Below are 14,691 nucleotides of genomic sequence, written 5' to 3'. Positions count from 1 at the left end.
AAAATACTAGAAATGGCATAAAGCCTTTCCATGATTGTATAAAAACCAAGAATACACTTGATGAAAGGGATAATAGGGTTTATAAATTCATGGCAATTCAAGCATATTTGTAAATTTGGAAAAACAAGAGTGGCATGGAGTAAATTCAGAACGAGGGGGGGCAATGAAGAAACAGTGTGAAACGTGAACGGTTATGTAAAATGAAAAATGCCCTTGCAAGGTAGTGCTAAAAATACTAGAAATGGCATAAAGCGTTTCCACGATTGAAGAAACCCAAGAATACACTTGATGAAAGGGGTAATAGGGTTTATAAATTCATGGCAATTCAAGCATATTTGTAAATTTGGAAAAACAAGAGTGGCATGGAGTAAATTCACAACGAGGGGGGGCAATGAAGAAAAAGGGTGAAACATGAACGGTTATGTAAAATGAGAAATGCCCTTGCAAGGTGGTGCTAAAAACAGTTGAAATGGCATAAATCCTTTCCATGATTGTAGAAAACCAAGAATACACTTGATGAAAGGGGTAATAGGGTTTATAAATTCATGGCAATTCAAGCATATTTGTAAATTTGGAAAAACAAGAGTGGCATGGAGTAAATTCACAATGAGGGGGAACAATGAAGAAAAAGGCTGAAACGTGAACGGTTATGTAAAATGAAAAATACCCTTGCTAAAAATACTAGAAATGTCATAAAGCCTTTCCATAATTGTAGAAAACCAAGAATACACTTGATGAAAGGGGTAATAGGGTTTATAAATTCATGGCAATTCAAGCATATTTGTAAATTTGGAAAAACAAGAGTGGCATGGAGTAAATTCACAACAAGGGGGGGCAATGAAGAAAAAGGATGAAACATGAACGGTTATGTAAAATGAAAATGCCCTTGCACGGTAGTGCTAAAAATACTAGAAATGGCATAAAGCCTTTCCATGATTGTATAAAAACCAAGAATACACTTGATGAAAGGGATAATAGGGTTTATAAATTCATGGCAATTCAAGCATATTTGTAAATTTGGAAAAACAAGAGTGGCATGGAGTAGATTCACAACGAGGGGGGGCAATGAAGAAAAAGTGTGAAACGTGAACGGTTATGTAAAATGAAAAATGCCCTTGCAACGTAGTGCTAAAAATAGTAGAAATGGCATAAAGCCTTTCGACGATTGTAGAAACCCAAGAATACACTTGATGAAAGGGGTAATAGGGTTTATAAATTCATGGCAATTCAAGCATATTTGTAAATTTGGAAAAACAAGAGTGGCATGGAGTAAATTCACAACGAGGGGGGGCAATGAAGAAAAAGGGTGAAACATGAACGGTTATGTAAAATGAGAAATGCCTTTGCAAGGTGGTGCTAAAAACACTAGAAATGGCATAAATCCTTTCCATGATTGTAGAAAACCAAGAATACACTTGATGAAAGGGGTAATAGGGTTTATAAATTCATGGCAATTCAAGCATATTTGTAAATTTGGAAAAACAAGAGTGGCATGGAGTAAATTCACAATGAGGGGCGGCAATGAAGAAAAAGGATGAAACGTGAACGGTTATGTAAAATGGAAAATGCCCTTGCAAGGTAGTGCTAAAAATACTAGAAATGGCATAAAGCCTTTCCATGATTGTAGAAAACCAAGAATACACTTGATGAAAGGGGTAATAGGGTTTATAAATTCATGGCAATTCAAGCATATTTGTAAATTTGGAAAACCAAGAATACACTTGATGAAAGGGGTAATAGGGTTTATTAATTCATGGCAAGTCAAGCATATTTGTAAATTTGGAAAAACAAGAGTGGCATGGAGTAAATTCACAACGACGGGGGTCAATGAAAAAAAAGGGTGAAATGTGAACGGTTATGTAAAATAAAAAATGCCCTTGCTAAAATTACTAGAAATGGCATAAAGCCTTTCCATGATTGCAGAAAACCAAGAATACACTTGATGAAAGGAGTAATAGGGTTTCTAAATTCATGGCAATTCAAGCATAATTGCAAATTTGGAAAAACAAGAGTGGCATGGAGTAAATTCACAACGAGGGGCGGCAATGAAGAAAAAGGATGAAACGTGAACGGTTATGTAAAATGAAAAATGCCCTTGCAAGGTAGTGCTAAAAATACTAGAAATGGCTTAAAGCCTTTCCATGATTGTAGAAAACCAAGAATACACTTGATGAAATGCGTAATAGGGTTTATAAATTCATGGCAATTCAAGCATATTTGTAAATTTGGAAAAACAAGACTGGCATGGAGTAAATTCACAACGAGGGGGGGCAATGAAGAAAAAGGGTGAAACGTGAACGGTTATGTAAAATGAAAAATGCCCTTGCAAGTTAGTGCTAAAAATACTAGAAATGACATAAATCCTTTCCATGATTGTAGAAAACCAAGAATACACTTGATGAAAGGGGTAATAGGGTTTATAAATTCATGGCAATTCAAGCATATTTGTAAATTTGGAAAAACAAGAGTGGCATGGAGTAAATTCACAACGAGGGGCGGCAATGAAGAAAAAGGATGAAACGTGAACGGTTATGTAAAATGAAAAATGCCCTTGCAAGGTAGTGCTAAAAATACTAGAAATGGCTTAAAGCCTTTTCATGATTGTAGAAAACCAAGAATACACTTGATGAAAGGGGTAATAGGGTTTATAAATTCATGGCAATTCAAGCATATTTGTAAATTTGGAAAAACAAGAGTGGCATGGAGTAAATTCACAACGAGGGGGGGCAATGAAGAAAAAGGGTGAAACGTGAACGGTTATGTAAAATGAAAAATGCCCTTGCAAGTTAGTGCTAAAAATACTAGAAATGACATAAATCCTTTCCATGATTGTAAAAAACCAAGAATACACTTGATGAAAGGGGTAATAGGGTTTATAAATTCATGGCAATTCAAGCATATTTGTAAATTTGGAAAAACAAGAGTGGCATGGACTAAATTCACAACGAGGGGGGGCAATGAAGAAAAAGGGTGAAACGTGAACGGTTATGTAAAATGAAAAATGCCCTTGCAAGTTAGTGCTAAAAATACTAGAAATGACATAAATCCTTTCCATGATTGTAGAAAACCAAGAATACACTTGATGAAAGGAGTAATAGGGTTTCTAAATTCATGGCAATTCAAGCATAATTGTAAATTTGGAAAAACAAGAGTGGCATGGAGTAAATTCACAACGAGGGGCGGCAATGAAGAAAAAGGATGAAACGTGAACGGTTATGTAAAATGAAAAATGCCCTTGCAAGGTAGTGCTAAAAATACTAGAAATGGCTTAAAGCCTTTCCATGATTGTAGAAAACCAAGAATACACTTGATGAAAGGGGTAATAGGGTTTATAAATTCATGGCAATTCAAGCATATTTGTAAATTTGAAAAAGCAAGAGTGGCATGGAGTAAATTCACAATAAAACAACTTTTCGATGCAGAAGACATAAAATCACCAATAAAGATAAGTTCACATAGATATACCTCGCATTCTTCTTGGTGTAGCAGTTGTTCCAATTCCATCGAACAAATAAGAGGAGAGTTGGGCACATCATATTCTCCCTGAATCGAATCTGGAAGACTCTACCATCTTTTTCAAACATAATGGAGTTATTAAGATAACTCTGTTGTAGGCTATGCCCAAGACTATACAACCACTCTCCACCAAGCACAACATCTATTCGATCGAGATGCATAATTTAGAAATCCAAGCATCTTGATAGCCTTGAATATCCACCTCTACACCATGTATCATGGTGTCCCAAACCTTTTTATCGCTGCCCTTTGCCAGAGAGACCACAATACTTATGAGCACTTGGACTCTCAGGCAACTTTGCTCTCCTCTCCTATGCACGTATTGCCCACAACAGGCTGTCAGTCTATGTTGCGCTCTTGGTCATATCGATTTCCATTTCCACAGCTTTGCCAATGAAGAGCTTTATGAACAGTGGCGCTTGTTGATGCTTGAGCATTAGCATGGAAACGATTTACGCGCTGGAGATCAAATTGGGCAGCCTGTTGTTTGTTTTGCAAGGATCAGAATGCCTTCAAGCTTCTCTTTTTACAGCCATGAATCACGCGCATGCGTATAATAGCCTTGAAAACTTTCGACAAAATTTTCTTAAGTTCTATATGCTTGATCGTTAAAGTGATGCCAACCAGTCCATGAACCATGGAAGCCAGATCGTTGTATTACCACGCTCTGATACCAATGTCAAACCACAAGGAAGGGCTCTTCTCGATTAACCACCTAGCCTTGGATTCCTCTCTTGAGCTCAATGTAATTCTTCTCCTGTGTGGTTCCTCTCTCTAAACCTCCTTTCTTGAGCTCCCTCTAGAATCCTCCATCCAAGCCCAACAGTTGCCAATTATAACCTTTTTGAGTGCCATGTGTCCATAATGCACCTTAGTAATTCTATGCCCCCCTTTGGGCCTTCACATTGCACTCCATTCTATTGCAAGTGTTGTCGAGCCCTCTGGTTTCCCACTACTCCATAACCAAGCATACGCTTTCGTAATTATGGCTGATGTAACACTTGTTAAGCCAGGCAATCTCCAAACGTAGAAGCCAGGGCCAAACAAGTGGCCAGAAAGGCCAAAAATGGCCAACCATTACTAGCCGACCAGAATTGGCCGACCAGGCCAAACTGGTCGACCAGCTGGCCGACCTCCTGGGTCATGCCTATAAAAGGCAGTAGCCCCTTGGCTACCAAATCACTTTTGGAACAGGCTACTGCGCACACCTGCACTCTAGCATCTCTGCCTCCTCTGCCTCTGCTCCTGCATCCTCTCCAGCATCTCTGCCTCCTCTGCCTCTGCTCCTGCATCCTCTCCAGCATCTCTGCCTCCTCTGCCTCCGCTTCAGCATCTCCTCTGCCTCTGCTCCTGCATCCTCTCCAACATCTCTGCCTCCTCTACCTCCGCTTCAGCATCTCCTCTACCTCTGCTCCAGCAACTTCTCTGCCTCCTTCTGCTTCCGCTCCATCATCCTCTCCTACAGCTGCTCCAGATCAGCATCGACTTACTCGTCTATTATTGCTGCCCTTCTTTGCAGATCTGCAGCAAACCTTTGTTCTTCTGGCAATAGGTTGCTGACCCAGATCTGGTTCAGTTCCAACTTGTGGCACTAGTGCAGAGCCCACTTCAGTTGACTACTCTGGAGGACTGCTGTTCGCTCCCTCCACAGTTTCTTTCGCAAATATCTCTTCTCTTGTATTGAGTTCCTTTGGTGATATATATTTCTTCTTCAACTTTCTTTCGTCTTCAGTGTTGTCTTATTTATCTCCAAGAACTTTCTTTATATGGTATCAGAGCAAGGTGTGCTTGCCGACACCTGAGCCTTGACCTGGAAAGCTTGGAAGATAGATCATCAACTGAAGATGTCTTCTCCTTCTTCCTCGAAGCAATCTCAGCCCGAATCGAACCACCACCCTGAGTCTGCAAGGATCGAAGGTGATGAATACCTCTCCAAACTCTTTAAAGAATTTGCTGAATTTTAGAAATGAAAGGAACTTGAAGCAGGTACCCACACACCCCAAGCTTCTTCTTCTCCATGGCTTTCTCTGATACGTCAACAAGGACCTCTATTCAACTCGGAAGAAGCGGAGCAACATTTCAAGTTCGGTGCCAACGAAGAACAAGTATACCCTGACGAAAGAGGACAGGCCGGCATGAGGACAATGGGTTATTCGACAATGCCTATCCCACAAGAATCAGTGCAAGGTATGTTGCCCTATCCCTTTGGTGCAAATCCGTCTGTTATGCAAGGCATAGGAACGAGTAATCACGAGGACACAGATCCATACATGCATGTGAACACTCGTAGATAGCCTCTGTGCTCGACAAGGCAGCTGTAGGCTGTTTCTTGCTGCTCCAAGTGACAACAGCACTCCCAAAAGAGAACACATATCCATTGGTAGATCGTCTATCAGAAATACTACCAGCCCAATCAGCATCAGTATATCCATGCAAGTGTATCTGAACCCCAGTCTCATAAAATAGTCCATATTGCAATGTGGACTTCACATACCTAAGTATGCGTCTAGCCGCATCCAAATGTGGTTTCCTTGGAGCCTGCATAAACTGACTTACCAATCCAACAGCATAGCTCAAATTGGCCTGGTAATAGTCATATAAATCAAACTTCCTACTATGCATTTGTACATAGTAGGGTGGAGAAATTCGTCAGGCAATGAGTTTGCTTTCGGTTCTCATTCTTCCTTCCCTCCCATCCCTCTCATATCTTCCGCTGCCATCTTCCCTCCAGTGGCTTCTCATCCTCCATCTTCTCCCATGCCACTGGGCTCCTATAGCCTTTTTCCCTCTATCTCTCCCGCTGCCCCTTTTTCCCCTCTCATGTCGTATCCCGCCTCCCATGTTTATCCCTCCCCCTCAAGGCCTTCTCCGAATCCTTTTGTTCCTCCGGTGGTGTCGCCTTTCCCACCTTCTCACTCCGCTCCTGTCTTGAGTCCTCTCATGCATCCATCGGTTGCAGGTCTGGCTAGTTTGATTAGGTTTAGTTAGTGGATTGAGTTAGGTTAGTAGATTGGGTTAGGTTAGGTTTAGTTAGTTTGGCTCTAGGTTAGGTTAGTACTAACTAAGGTTAAACGCTAGGTTAGATTGGTCTAGGACACTGTCTTAACAGTCCTAAAGGTCCTAGGTTAGAGCTGTCCTAGGTGACTTAGGACCGCTTTTCTCAGAATTCCAGCCTCTTTTAGGGGCTTTCCATAGCCCTATTTGGGCTCATTTGACCCCATTTTCGAAGCTTCTTCGATGACCCTTCTTTCGAGCCTCTCCATCGACATTTTCGTGTTTCCACGCATTATCTCAGGTGCTCATTATGCAAGGTTTTGTTATCCATTTCTCCTTGCCTACATTCGAGCTCCTCTCTCCAGGGCTAGTGACCATGGCACCGAAGCGTGTCCCTTGAGATATATTGCATGACACTGATGAGGTTGCTCAGTATGAGCAAGTGCCTGCCACAATGGTTGCATCCATTGGTGGTGCAAAGGTTCCTTCCACTCAGCCTCTCTCTCCTGCATCTCAGGAAGTACAGGCAGCACAGACGCAGTTTTTGGATGCCCTTTCCTCTATGCTCCAAGGTGCTTTCCGCCAGATAGGACAGGAGTTCAGCCAACAGCTTACCACAGCCATGGCTATGCAGGATACCGCTCTTGTCCAGATGGGACATAAGATTGGTCAGCAGATCACATCTGCCATTGCTATGCAGGATAAGGGTAAGCAGCCTACACCCCAGCAAGGGGACCATTCAGACAGTCAGGATGTTTTGTCTGCTCCATGCAGAGGCTTTGCATTCTGGCAGATGCCCGCCGTGGCTATGAGCATCAGCCTTCTAGACCATTGCATGTACCCCAGCTTGGGGATTATTTGGACATAGATGATGCATTTTATGTGCCACAGAGCACCTTCTTGCAGGATGTTAGGTCATCTTTTGGCTCTCAGCTTTTTGCATCTATGCAGGCTGAGCCGTCTCTTTTGGGCCAACCCATTGGTGTGCATCCGGCTAGTGCTCCCTTCACCGACCAACGCATATGCATGCCTGGGGTTGGCTTGGGTTTATATGGCAGCCCACACCCCTGGGAGAGAGGTCAATCCTCTTCTCAACCCTTTGGTATGCCATCATTTTGGAGAGATGCATTTGGCAGAGAGGCCCAGCCCAGGGTTCATGCACCTATCACTCTGCCAGTGAGCACATATAGCCAGACGCAGCCAATGCATCAGATGGTAGCGGCTTCCACGCAACAGGGGGTTGGTTGAATGCTGCACTCTTTCACATGAAGACGGTGGGAGCCAGTGAAGCCTATTCAAAGCTTCCTAGTGGAGCGACTTCGAGACACAGTGTTGAGATATGGTGCCATGAGCACATAGATTAAAGGCCTAAGGTATGGTATAGGAAAGAATTAAAGTAGCCACCATAAGATGTGGACTACATGATGTGGAGATGTGGATTGAGGATATCCACAAGAAGAGATGTGGATGAAAGGATCCCACATGGTTTGACTATTCAAAGGGAAGTCTCTATATATGAGGCCTATCATGTATTGTTGAGAACACACATTGCAAGAGATATAGATTTGCTATCTCCCTCTCATGTCTTACATAGTCTACTTTGAGCCTCCTTAGTTCTTCTGCTAATCTTGTGTCCACTAGGCTAGCACGAGCCGCAGTTTCTCATGGTATCAGAGCTTAGGTCTAGCTCTCCTAGGTTAGTTTTAGTTTTAGGGTGTGAGAGTTTCATTTTATGTTCTTTGAATAGGCCTTCCCTACCCATGTGTATCACATAAAAACTGGTTTCTTGAGAAGGCAATCTACGACGGACGTGGAATAATTTCCTGGCTTCTCGCAAGGTATATTTGGGTTTGAGATAACCAAGAAATTCAAAGAGCAAAGCCTTTGATTTGGTACAAGGATATTTTCGAAGACTGTGGAAAAGGTTGATTTCTCTACAAGGCCTTTTGAGGATTACACAGCGTAGATGATTCTCCCCCATTGTCTTCCGCGCTGGTATTGAGAGATTGTTTGACTCTGCCACCATTAGAAATCAAGAAGAAGCGGTTGCATCAGTCCGCCATCCTGCCGACTCGGGGGGGTCACTCATCATATGTAACTCTATCACGTGAGTTCAACAAAAGGATATTTTTTATTTCTAAAATTTACAGAAATAAATATACATAAGGGACTATTTTAAATAGTTTTGGAAAAAAATTACATATTTGTATAGAAAAGGGGTACATTTTATTAATGAAAATTTTTACAGATAAGGGATTTTAAATATAGGCCTTGAACGCACGTGATATAGAGGGTTTGTACATAGTGACCCCCCCGAGCCTGCCGAAGCCCAAGCAGTAGATGTGAATAGTGGCTGTTCTAGCAAGCTGAGACTCCACAAGCAAGGCAAGAACAAGCTTATGCTCTACAATGGCCTCACGGGACCAGGAATGAGCTTCTGACCAAGCTCTCCAAATGCCAATAGACCTCGCTACTTCAGCCCTCCATCGGACTCGCCATCTACCTCCAAAATACTTCGAAGCATTGCTATAGTCGATTTGTACACAGTCGATTTGTACGGTGCAGTTGATCGTAAGCATTTGAGAAGGCATGCCAGATGCGTCCGTCCCTTGTCCCATGTAGAGATTGTGGAAGATGACATTCTTCCCAGAAACAGCAGGACACCAAGGCTTGCAAATGAGCCAAAAGACAAGGATGAAGAGGCCGAGGAAGACAGCACAGGAGAGGAGGACTAGCAAGATCATGTAGATCTGCGAGGCGGTGCTGCTTCTGCGTGATTCTAGCTCTTCCTCGATAACAGAGCAAGTCGACCAGCCTGCGAGGCCCTTCTTGGAGCGACCATTGTCGAGGTTGGGCTGAGGTTGGACTCTACGCGAGCCCGAGTGAGGTTTCCCTCTGCTTGTTGACAGCCTAATCAAATTGCAATAGTAGCCGCCAGCTCCAACGACGAGCTTCTCCATCGAATAACAGCTCTCAGTCCTTCACCGTTCGATGTAAGCTTCTCCATCGCAGTATCCGGGCTTCCATGAGCACCATGCAATGACCACTGAAGCTGATGAAGCCACTGCAAGCCTGAGAGGCCTTGCAGAGTGCGCAACAAAACTCCTGAGCTCCTCCGTCGCCATCGTCGCAGAAGGCTCAAAGCTCTTCTTTCTTCCTTCTCCAAGGTCTCACCACAAAATGCCACGTGGCAGATAAATTTTAACTGTGGTTAAGTTAACTCTTCAGGTCAGTTGAACCTTGGTCAGTTTAAGTAACTGTGGGTTAACTAAACTGGGGTAATAGGTCACCACAGTGCCACCTAAGCACATAGTACCATGTGAAGCACAATTTGAATTCTACATGTGAATCCCTGTGACACATCATCAAAGGCCCTCTTCTTCACAGAACCTTTGACAAGCCGTAACTTCCAATCCAGGAAGAATTTAAACACGCTCCAAAAAGGAAAAGTGATCGTCTTTTTGAGCTCTACGCGCTGTTAGATCAGAATCATTGTATGCAATTAGACACTGCCAATATTGAAAGAAATCAATTGGTAAGACCTTTGCAACAAATGGAAAAGCAGAGCATGAATGCACACATCATTGTCATAAGCATGCCAAAAGCACTTACTCCATGCCACTCTTTTTTCTTTGAAATTTACAAATATGCTTGAATTGCCATGAATTTATAAACCCTATTACCCCTTTCATCAAGTGTATTCTTGCTTTTCTACAATATTCATGGAAAGGCTTTATGACATTTCTAGCATTTATAGCACTACCTTGCAAGGGCATTTTTCATTTTCCATAACCGTTCACGTTTCACCCTTTTTCTTCATTGCCTCCCCTCGTTGTGAATTTACTCCATGCCACTCTTGTTTTTCCAAATTTACAAATATCCTTGCATTGCCATGAATTTATAAACCCTATTACCCCTTTCATCAAGTGTATTCTTCGTTTTCTACAATCATGGAATTGCTTTATGCCATTTCTAGTATTTTTAGCACTATTTTGCAAGGGCATTTTTCATTTTACATAACCGTTCACGTTTCACCCTTTTTCTTCATTGCCCTCCCTCGTTATGAATTTACTCCATGCCACTCTCGTTTTTCCAAGTTTACAAATATGCTTGAATTGCCATGATATTATAAACCCTATTACCCCTTTCATCAAGTGTATTCTTCGTTTTCTACAATCATGGAAAGGCTTTATGCCATTTCTAGTATTTTTAGCACTACCTTGCAAGGGCATTTTTCATTTTACATAACCATTCAAGTTTCACCCTTTTTCTTCATTGCCCCCCCCCCCGTTGTGAATTTACTCCATGCCACTCTTGTTTTTCCAAATTTACAAATATGCTTGAATTGCCATGAATTTATAAACCCTATTACCCCTTTCATCAAGTGTATTCTTGGTTTTCTACAGTCATGGAAAGGCTTTATGCCATTTCTAGTATTTTTAGCACTACCTTGCGAGGGCATTTTTTATTTTACATAACCGTTCATGTTGCACCCTTTTTCTTCATTGCCCCCCCTCGTTGTGAATTTACTCCATGCCACTTTTGTTTTTCCAAATTTACAAGTATGGTTGAATTGCCATGAATTTATAAACCCCATTACCTCTTTCATCAAGTGTATTCTTGGTTTTCTACAATCATGGAAAGGCTTTATGCCATTTCTAGTATTTTTAGCACTACCTTGCAAGGGCATTTTCATTTTACATAACCGTTCACGTTTCACCCTTTTTCTTCATTGCCCCCCCTCGTTGTGAATTTACTCCATGCCACTCTTGTTTTTCCAAATTTACAAATATGCTTGAATTGCCATGAAATTATAAACCCTATCACCCCTTTCATCAAGTGTATTCTTGGTTTTCTACAATCATGGAAAGGCTTTATGCCATTTCTAGTATTTTTAGCACTACCTTGCAAGGGCATTTTTCATTTTACATAACCGTTCACGTTTCACCCTTTTTCTTCATTGCCCCCCCTTGTTGTGAATTCACTCCATGCCACTCTTGTTTTTCAAAATTTACAAGTATTCTTGAATTGCCATGAATTTATAAACCCTATTACCCCTTTCATCAAGTGTATTCTTGGTTTTCTACAATCATGGAAAGGCTTTATGCCATTTCTAGTATTTTTAGCACTACCTTGCAAGGGCATTTTTCGTTTTACTTAACCGTTCATGTTTCACCCTTTTTCTTCATTGCCCCCCCTCGTTGTGAATTTATTCCATGCCACTCTTGTTTTTCCAAATTTACAAATATGCTTGAAATTCCATGAATTTATAAACCCTATTACCCCTTTCATCAAGTGTATTCTTGGTTTTTTACAATCGTGGAAAGGCTTTATGCCATTTCTAGTACTTTTAGCACTACCTTGCAAGGGCAGTGCTCTATTGAGAGCTTTGAAAGTATCCTCCCACACAACGAGACAAAGCACACATAGACGCGCGCACAGACGTGTTTCATGAACTAAATAAAGAACTTACGGGCGCATCTATTTGCGCGTCTATTTTTGCATCTGGAGACCCGCGTCTAGTTGCGCGCCTATATATCAGACACACGTGCGTATAGACGCACAGTTAGACGCATAAATAGATGCGCTTATAAACGCGTTTATAGACGCACATATAGATGCAAGTCGAACAGACAAACGTGCATATAAACGCGTTTCTAAACGCACTGATAGACGCGCTTTTTTTTTTAAAAAAATTTACAGAATACTGTGTATGTTGTGTATGCTATATAGTTACAAGAATCCCATATCCACATTGTGTAATTCAATTCTTACAACCAACCGCATTTTGATTACAACTCCAAAATGCAATAAAATTGGAAGCTCAAAAAGTGCTTGTATATACATATAGCACGAAGCTAAGCCATGTCATGTGGCTTCAAGTACAAAAAATAAGAGGAGTGTATATACAAGAGTATATACAAGAGGCACAAAGCCAAGCCAGTGGCTTTAAGTACAAAAAAGAGTAGCTAGCACTACTTATGCGACTAATCTATGTTCTCCAGGTCCTCGCTCCCTTCCACACTCCCTTCTGCACCTCCTTCCTCCTCTTCCTCGTCGTCTTGTGCACGGGCCTGTAAACAAGGGATAACATATATCAATGTATGAAAAATCAAATCTTTACTTATAATTTTGGCATTATTTAATTACTTTCAAATACCTGGGGGGCCGCTCTACTAGCTCGGGTATATTGCTCCTCAGTAATCAACCCGTCATCATAGAAGTGCCTCCATGTATCTCCTCTGCGATGGTGGCGGTGGTAGGTTGTCTCCACTGGAGTAGGGTATCTGCCCACGATCTCAAGCTGCATGACCACGACACACTTTGCGGAGGGATTAGTACAAAGAAACAACCAACCTCCTAATAAGCAATATAATTTGAGATTGATACTTACAAATTGGGCCTCCCATGATTCAACACCCCCTGCTCCAAAATGCGCGCTTCCATATTCCTCCATCTGGATCCTCCGTGCCTCCACGTGCTGCAGACTGGGGTCCTCCCTCGCTGACTTCATTGCCTTCTTCCACTCACGCTTGTGAGTGGTGTGGGGCGCACCCCTTGGTGGTTGACCTCTGGCAAGCTCCGCTAGTGCCTGCCTCTTAAGCGAAGATCTTTTATTGCTAAGTATCGTAACAATCTTTGACTTCCCCCATTTATCTGTGAACTAGCGATTGGGGGGGTTAGGATACCTAGAGTGAACAGTAGCGAGGGTCTCATCAGCCAACCTCTTTGGGTGGTCTTTGTAGTGGATAAAGCAATCTCTGTAATTGTTAGCAATTACAGAGCGCATGAAGGCCATGATGTCCTTCCCCCGTGCATCCATTAAGATGCCTCCTGTCTGAGTGATGTCATAATAAATCGTACCATCACCCAGAGGCATGTCTAAATCATCTGAATCATCATCCTCCCCACCGCCACATGGCCCAAAGCACTGTGCCATGCATCCCCCACCGCTCTCCCTGCTACTACGCCTGCTACCCTGTCGTGTCGAGCTCGTACGCTGGCCACTCGTAGCTGGGGACTACACGGGACTACACTGGCCACTCGTACCTAGAGAACCGAGTCTCGACGGCACAGGAGTACGTCGACGGCTCGCCGAGACAGAAGGACCTCCTGACGGCATGGGGGAAGGGGCATAAGACAGGATGGCAAAAGGGACATAAGACGGCATGGGGGAAGGGGCATAAGACGGCTGTGCTAACTCCGCTGGGGTGATCTCAGGCGATGTGGGGTGGCTTGGAGTCTGTAGTGCCAACTCCTGGGGAGTGTTTAGAGTACCCGTCATATACCCGTATAACTCCGCAGGACTAGGAGGGTGCCCTAAAAGGTTATATAAGTCCTTCCAAATAGATTCCCGGGGATCAGGTGAGCTAGAAGCGCTTCCTGGCCACATGTTGAACTGGAAAAAATGAATAAAATCTATTACTGATGAGCTGAGAAGAAAGGGGAAGAAAAGAGAGGTTTACTGTCAGAGCGCGTCTATAGACGCGCCTGATTTATGCGTCTATAGATGCGTCTAACAGAGCGTCTAACTACTCGTCTAACAGAGCGTCTAACAGAGCGTCTAACAAAGCATCTATAGACGCGTCTGTATGTGTCTGCAACAAGCCAGATGCGCGGTTAGACGCGCTTGTAAATGCGCTTTTAGACGCGCCCTGAGATGCGCCTATAGACGCGCTCCGACAGATGAGATTTCTAAAAAGTAGAAAAGGACATTGCGCCCGACACAAAAACGTGACACTGATACCCAGATCATGCGCTTCTTGGATACGAGAAAGTACAAAACTGGAGAGAGCAAACTTCTAAACAAGATCAACTGCAAAAAGACTTACTTGGATAGAGGTATGGAAGGTTCTTCTTTCTTTTTCAAAGTTGCTTCTTCTCCTTGTTCGTCCTCCTCTCCTTTAAGGTTAGAAGTAAGTGTGGGTGCCTTTCTCTTGAGTGTAAGCTTGGAAGTAAGTATGGGAGCCTCCCTCTTAAGCTTCGAAACTATGGATCTGCTAATAAAGAAGGAAGCAAGCCGTGCAAAGTTTAAGTAATGTGAAGAAAAGCAAAGTGAGCGCCACGCCGAAAAGCAGGTTTAAAAGCCGTGTCTATAGTCGCGTCTAATAGCGCATCTATAGGTGCGTCTAAATACACAGAGTAGACACACGTTTAGACGTGCCATTACACGCGATGTTA

The 14,691-nt window shown here is 42.7% G+C and overlaps 1 protein-coding gene across 1 annotated transcript; it reads right to left on the bottom strand.

Annotated features, from left to right (window-relative positions):
- Window positions 1-4,895: 4,895 nt before the first annotated feature.
- On the bottom strand, window positions 4,896-9,470 carry LOC147882518 (uncharacterized). Its single transcript, XM_087400432.1, has 2 exons — window positions 9,014-9,470; window positions 4,896-4,981 (listed from the first exon to the last, which is right to left on the bottom strand). The coding sequence occupies exons 1-2, from the start codon at window positions 9,468-9,470 to the stop codon at window positions 4,896-4,898; spliced, it is 543 nt and encodes a 180-aa protein (XP_087256558.1).
- Between the last annotated feature and the right edge of the window lie 5,221 nt (window positions 9,471-14,691).

Source organism: Dipteris shenzhenensis, chromosome 29, assembly GCF_047967505.1.
Source record: "Dipteris shenzhenensis isolate YYH24624 ecotype China chromosome 29, Dip_SZ_1.0, whole genome shotgun sequence".
NCBI classification, from domain to species: Eukaryota; Viridiplantae; Streptophyta; class Polypodiopsida; order Gleicheniales; family Dipteridaceae; genus Dipteris; species Dipteris shenzhenensis.
Note: the sequence above shows the minus strand (reverse complement) of the source record. Positions and strands in the feature narration are given on the sequence as shown.

What these genes read in the sequence shown, in the direction of transcription:
- LOC147882518 (XM_087400432.1), bottom strand. Translation starts at nt 9,470, where the DNA reads ATGGAGAAGCTCGTCGTTGGAGCTGGCGGCTACTATTGCAATTTGATT. An exon ending in TGCTTCGAAGTATTTTGGAG is followed by an intron (nt 4,982 to 9,013) that starts GTAGATGGCGAG and finishes GATCTGGAGCAG; the next exon opens with CTGTAGGAGAGGATGATGGA.